General features: G+C 50.5%; 1 protein-coding gene across 1 annotated transcript; it reads left to right on the plus strand.

Annotated features, from left to right (window-relative positions):
• The first annotated feature begins 216 nt into the window (after positions 1–216).
• On the plus strand, positions 217–1623 carry LOC123723064 (craniofacial development protein 2-like). Its single transcript, XM_045685606.1, has one exon. It carries the CDS (start codon positions 217–219, stop codon positions 1621–1623), a length of 1407 nt encoding a protein of 468 aa, XP_045541562.1.
• The last annotated feature ends 5511 nt before the right edge of the window (positions 1624–7134 follow it).

Here is a 7134-nt window from a genome sequence, read left to right on the forward strand (position 1 = left end):
TCTTCCAAAGCCAATAGAGTTAATGCGTTTGACGTAATGAGAGGCAGGTCAAACTCTTGGAGTAAATTTTCAACAGACAAAAAGCAATAGCAACCAGAAATCGGCAAACGGAAAACTCAACTAAATAACAAAACAAAAAACAATGAAACGCAAACACAAAACCCTCCCCCAAGCCGATTGGTCATCGTGGGGGAAAACGACCAGGACCCTCTAAATATGGGAAAAACAATAAATAGTAACAATACAAGCGAAATTCAAATAGCCACTCTTAATACTAGGTCATTAAGAACCTCTGAAAAACTTATAGAATTAGAAATAGCATTAGAGGAAATAAAGTGGGACATTTTGGGATTGAGCGAACTGAGAAGATTTGGAGATGGAATAGTAGACTGCGGAAAATATATACTTCATTATAAAGGAGAAACGCCTGGCCTTTATGGTGTAGGATTTATGATTAAAAAGAAATACGCAAAAAATATAGTAGAAATAAAAGGAGTTTCAGAAAGAATAGCGTTACTTAATATTAAGTTGCCTTTAAATAAAGGAAAAGATGAAACGTGGTCAATCATACAAGCCTACTCACCAACGGAATCTGATAAAAAGGAGGATATAGCAAAGATAGAAAACTTTTATAAAGACTTACAAACCACCATCGATAGTTGCTACAAGAATATTATTGTAATGGGTGATTTCAACGGACAGATAGGGGAATGTCAAACAGGCGAAAATTACACCATAGGAAAATTCGGTTTTGGAAGTAGGAGTAATAATGGATCAAGATTAATATCATTTGCGTTAGAAAACAAGCTGAGTATTTTAAACAGTTTCTACAATAAGAAAAAGGCTAAGAAATGGACCTGGATGTCTCCCAATGGGCTTTATAAAAATGAAATCGATTTCATCTTATCAAATAAACGAAATGTATTCAAAGACGTCACGACATTGAATAACTTTAATTTTAATACAGATCATAAAATGGTTCGTGGAACATTAACTGCAAATTATAGGAAGAGCCGAAAATTTCAAAACAAATACATTCCGGTAGCAAATGCTAGCAATAACGATATGCTTTTAAATAACATAACGAGCGCTTTAAAGAATATTGATAAAGTTAGTAACTCAGTACAAGAAAAATACAACTATCTATTAAAAGCACTAACAACGGAAACAAAAAGGACAAACTTGGAAACAAAAAGATCTATTTCCTGTGAAGCCAAAAAACTACTCGAAGAAAGGAAAATACTTTTATCGAAAGAAAAAGATAAAGAAACACGGAAAAAGATATCTGAACTAAGCAAAAAGATAAACGAACAAATAAGAAAGGACAGAAAAACAAAAAGAACAAGAAATCTACAGAAACACATCGAAAAAACAGGAGGTATAAAGAAAGCTATTAAAGAGTTAGATGCTCAAAAGGAATGGATGCCTAGTGCTAAAAGTAAAGAAGGAAAATACTGTACTGGAAGGTCCGAAATCATTAAAATTGCCACTGATTACTACAAAAACTTATACAAATGTCAACATAATACTTTAGAACCTACGAACAATATATTATTAGAAGAAAATGAAATAATACCTAAAATACTCAAAGAAGAAACACATAGGTGGGCATTAACTCGTTAATCCGTTAATCGTTAATTAACGAAGTTAACATTTTCCTTAACGGATTAACTTTTAAGTTAAATTCAAAAAGTGTTAACGCTCTTGTTCCATCCATCCATCCATCCATTCAGCCTCGTAACGCCCACTGCTGGGCATAGGCCTCCCCCAAAGATCGCCACGATGATCGGTCCTGTGCAACCCGCATCCAGGATACTCCCGCAACCTTGACCAGATCATCGGTCCATCTTGCGGGAGGCCTGCCCACGCTGCGTCGACCTGTACGTGGCCGCCATTCCAGCACTTTGCGGCCCCATCGGCCGTCCGTTCTGCGGGCAATATGGCCGGCCCATCGCCACTTAAGGTTTACAATTCTTTGGGCAATGTCGGTTACTTTGGTTCTGCTGCGGATCACATCATTTCTGATGCGATCACGCAGAGAGATTCCGAGCATTGCCCTCTCCATTGCCCTTTCTGTGACTTTGAGCCGCCTAATGTTGCCCGCAGTGAGGGGCCACGTCTCAGTTCCATAGGTCAACACTGGCAACACACACTGGTCGTAGACTTTCGTCTTGAGACACTGCGGTAAGTCTTGGGACGAGAGGATACCCCGTAGCTTCCCGAACGCTGCCCATCCAAGTCGGATTCGGCGATTGACCTCCTTCTCGAAGTTGGACCTACCTAACTGGACAGTTTGTCCTAGGTAAACATACTCGTCGACAACTTCGAGGGTATGGCCTCCGATGGTTATTGGAGTGGGTGGAACATGGATATTCGACATGATCTTCGTCTTATCCATGTTCATTTTCAGACCCACTCGTTCGGAGGCTGTATTGAGGTCATCGAGCATTGTACAGAGTCCCTCCATGGTCTCAGCCATGACTACAATGTCATCAGCAAAGCGCAAGTGCGTGATGTACTCGCCGTTGATGTTGATGCCTAGTCCTTTCCAGTCGAGGACCTTGAAAACGTCTTCCAACGCCGCGGTGAAGAGTTTCGGGGAAATGACGTCACCCTGTCTTACACCGCGCTGCAGTTGAATCGGTTTCGTGTCCTGACCCTGTACTCGGACTGACATAGTAGCGCTTCGATGTACCGGTAGTCGATTTGGCACCTCTGGAGAGACTGCAGTACCGCCCAGGTCTCGACCGAATCGAAGGCTTTCTCGTAGTCCACAAACGCCAAGCATAATGGCAGGTTGTACTCTTCGGTCTTCTGTATCACCTGCCGCAGCGTATGTATGTGGTCTACGGTACTAAAGCCTTTACGGAAACCGGCTTGTTCGGGAGGCTGGAAGTCGTCGAATCTGCGAGCGAGACGGTTCGTGATGACCCTCGAGAACAACTTATAGACATGGCTCAGAAGTGAGATGGGCCTGTAGTTCTTCAGAAGGGCTTTATCGCCCTTTTTGAAGAACAGCACCACCACACTTCTGCTCCATGCCTTTGGCGTATGTCCCTCGAGAATGACGGAATTAAAGAGCTTTTGAAGAACCCTGAGTGCCGGTTCTCCAGCTGCCCTCAATAACTCTGTTGTAACTCCGTCATCCCCCGGCGCCTTGTTGTTCTTAAGTTGTTGGAGGGCCACACTAATCTCGTCGAGACTGACGTCGGGGATGTCTTCGGTGAAGTGTCGGGTCAATCTGGCTCTAGGATCTTCCGCCAGATTTGTGACGGGTTTTTGCGTAGCGTATAGCTGCCCATAGAACCTCTCAACCTCACTCAAGAGCTCAGGTCTGGAGGACACAACCCTGCCCTCCTCAGTTTTCAGCGTCGCCAGCTGACTTTGCCCAATAGACAGATCTCGGGAAAACACTTTGGAGCCCTGATTTCGCTCGATAGCCAATTTAACACGATTGGTGTTAAATCGGCGTATGTCGCGCTTTATGCTAGTCGAGATCTGTCTATTTAGCAGCCGATACCGTTCCGCATCGTCTGAAGAGCGCAGTGTCATGTCACGCCTTTCCTTCATGAGCCCAAGAGTATGGTCTGAGAGTTTCTTGGACGCGCTTCTACGGTGGGTCTTGAAGTACTTAGAACCCACCGTGTGCAGAGCCTGCACGAACCCGTCATTCAGATCGTCCACGCTACTCCCCAGGCAGTCAAATTGGTTACGGAGTTCGAGCTGAAAGTTTTCGGCATTGTGAATATGGACGGGCGCTGGTCGGAGCGTAGACCCCATCAGTCGACTTCGTTCGAGCTTGACATCGATATTCAATGTGCCTCGGACTATTCGGTGATCGCTCCCAGGTTTAACCGCGTTGATCACTGAGACATCATTCAATATTTGCTTCTTTGTCGACATGATGAAGTCAATCTCATTCTTGGTAACACCGTCTGGACTCATCCAGGTCCACTTCCTCTGCACTTGCTTCCTGAAGAAGGAGTTCATCATGTAGAGTCCCTCCTTCTCCATGAAGCCGGCCAGCAAGTGGCCCCGGTGGTTCCGCTGTCCATATCCAAACTTGCCTACCAGCAGCTCGTCTCCGTCTCGTTTGCCCAATTTTGCGTTGAAGTCCCCCATGACAACGGTGTAGTAGGTTTCGGAACTATGTATGGCTTGTGAGATGTCCTCATACATAGTTTCAACCTCTTCGTCGGAGTGTGTCGAAGTCGGCGCGTAGACCTGTATGACCTTCAGCGACTACCGTTTGGATATTCTGAGTATAAGGTACGCCACCCTGGTCGACACACTCACGATCTTCACCACATTGTTCACGAGGGACTTGTGGACGATAAACCCGACACCACCTTGAGACTGTTGGTCGCCTTCCCGGAAGAAAAACAAGTTGCCGGACTTGAGGATTATCGTGTCCTCCCCCTCTCTTCGGACTTCGGATAAACCTATAATGTCCCAACGTAACTTGTTTAATTCTTCTTCGAGTTCCGCGATCCTCTCGTCCGTCCGCAGTGTGCGCGTGTTCAGTGTTGCCAGGGCCAAAGGTCGTCGTGTGTGGTAGCCGTATCCGAACCGGGGATTCTTAGCACCCCCTGCACCGCCGTCACCCTGGCCGCTACCGTAACCAGGAACGGCGGCGCCGCCGGGTACTGGGGGCCGTATTTCATTTGTGGCCATCATATGGGGGGAATTTGCCATAATCGCCACGCTTGGCAGGCGGGTTGGCGATCGCAGTGCTTCTCCACCGTTTTTGTAAGGGACGCTGCTGCCCGTCCTCCGGTGGTCTGGACGCAGTTTAACGACATTACCCGGGTCGGGACGCAGTTTAACGACATTACCCGGGTCGAACGCTCTTGTTAACTTCCGTTAAATTCTACTTCCGTTAATTTAGTCCGTTAATGACGTGCTGTCATTTTATTTAAATTATGCATCAGGCTACATTCGTAAGTTCGGCTATGTTCGGGGACCGTCGGCGAGTCGAATGGTGAACGAGAACGAGAGAGAACGAGAACGGGCGAGTGCGAGTGTTATGCAGTTTATACAATACACCGAGCGGCCGGGAAAGACGTGATCAAAAGAGTACCGCAGAATCCTTGTTAGAAAATAGTGACGATTTAATCAAACTTACCTTTTTTTTTTTTTTTTTTTTTTTTTTTTTTTTTATAGTCAGGAAATGCGTTTACGCACGCCTACGCCGGGCTGTGCAATGGCGTAGGGAGTGTGGGACTCGCCGGCCACAGAAGGTGACCGGAATACCCACTAAAACCTGACTGCCCTCTAACGCATTATGGCGGGCGCCACGGGAACGCTTTTGCTTTCTTCCGTGACCCCGCCTGCGTTATCGCCCTGAAGGGGCCACCCTCTCACGCGTGGTTTGTGGGGGGAAGTACGGCGGCGAAGGCCCGCCTCCTTCTCCCCACTCTCCTGCGTCTGAGCGGGGGCGCGAGGGGATTATCCTCGCGCTCTCGCTCCCTTTCCTCCTTCTGCGAAATTACTATTTCGCAGAAGGAGGAAACCGCCTCCCATGACCCCTCACTGCCCAGCATGGCGCGAATTACACCTGGGAGTGAGAGGTCATCACCAATCGTCGCTGCCAGAGTGCGGCGCTCTTCGGACCACGCTGTGCATACCTGAAGGGTGTGTTGCGCGGTGTCCTCATCAGCGCCGCACTCGTGGCACGACGTCGTCTCTTCTCTTCTGATGCGGTGAAGGTACCGCCCGAAGCAGCCGTGCCCTGTTAAAATCTGGGAAAGTCTATAATTCATTGCGCCGTGGCGCCTCCCGCACCAGTCCGAGAGCCGTGGGCGTATGGCCTCTATGGTGCGGGCGCCGTATTTGGCGTCCGCTAGGCCAGCAGCCCACAGCTCTATGGTCGTTCGCTTTCTCTCCGCCCGGGACCGGGCGAGCTCCTCTGGAGCCGGGGCTTCGCCCCGAGCTCTCTGCTCGACCCGCTCCCGGTACGCTTCGGCCAGCACACCCGCTTCTATCTCCCACGGGGGAGTGCCGGCTAAAGCGCAGGCCGCTGCATGGCCAACCGTGCGGTAGGCCCTGCATGCGCGTACCGCAACGATGCGCTGCGGCCTGCGGAGGAGGGCCCTGTTTGACGCGTCAAGGGCTTCTGCCCATATCGGCGCGCCGTACAGGGCCATACTGCGAACGACCATGGCATACAGTCGTCTGGCCTGCACGCCCGGACCTCTCAGGTTCGGGAGGAGCCTGGCGAGGGCGGAAGCCGCGCCGACGAGTCGGGGGGTTAGCGTCCGGAAGTGATCTCCGAACCGCCAACCCCCATCGAGGATAAGGCCAAGATATTTGATCCGGGCCTTAACCTCGACCTCGTCCCCGTTGATCCGGAGGGTCGCTCCTGCGGGCACTCTCCACCTCGGCCCTTTGAAGCAGAGGGCCTCGGTTTTGTGGAGTGCCACGCGGAGTCCGAGCGCCTCGATCCTCCGGACCAACAGGGTGGCCCCGGCTTCCGCCCTCCTCTTAACTTTCCTCCAGGTGGTGTCCCGGACGGCTATCATCGTGTCATCTGCGTAGCAAATGACAGCCATCCGGGGCAGCACCTCCCCGCGGATGGCCCAGTCGAAACCGATGTTCCACAGCAGGGGTCCTAGGACGGACCCCTGAGGAACACCGGAGGCCATCCGCCGCTCCTCTCTTCCCCCCCTCCCCATGTAGGACACTACCCGCTCTCGCAGGTAGTGTCCCACAATCCTCCGGAGATAGAGGGGCAGTTCATGGTACCGAAGTGCCTCCTCTATAACTCCGAAGGGGAGGGAGCCAAAGGCGTTGGCGATGTCGAGTGACACCGCCATCGCCCCCTGTCCCCTCTCGGCCGCATCCTCCGAGAACCTTTTCAGGACGGTCAGGGCGTCCAGAGTGGATCGCCCGGACCGGAACCCGAACTGGTTCTCGGAGAGCTGCAGCCCTTCCGTCTCCAGATGCTGGATGATCCGGGAAGCCAATACCCTTTCGAGCAGCTTCCCGGCCTCATCCAGCATCACAAGCGGCCGGTGGCCGGAAGGAGAGTCGACGGGGCGACCCTCCTTCCTCAGCAACACCAGTCGCCCCTCCTTCCACACCCCGGGGAAACGCCCCTCCGCCAGACAGTCGTTAAACAGTGTGCGGAGGCGC

Source organism: Papilio machaon, chromosome W (assembly GCF_912999745.1).
Source record: "Papilio machaon chromosome W, ilPapMach1.1, whole genome shotgun sequence".
Classification (NCBI taxonomy): domain Eukaryota; kingdom Metazoa; phylum Arthropoda; class Insecta; order Lepidoptera; family Papilionidae; genus Papilio; species Papilio machaon.

What these genes read in the sequence shown, in the direction of transcription:
- LOC123723064 (XM_045685606.1), top strand. Translation starts at nt 217, where the DNA reads ATGGGAAAAACAATAAATAGTAACAATACAAGCGAAATTCAAATAGCC.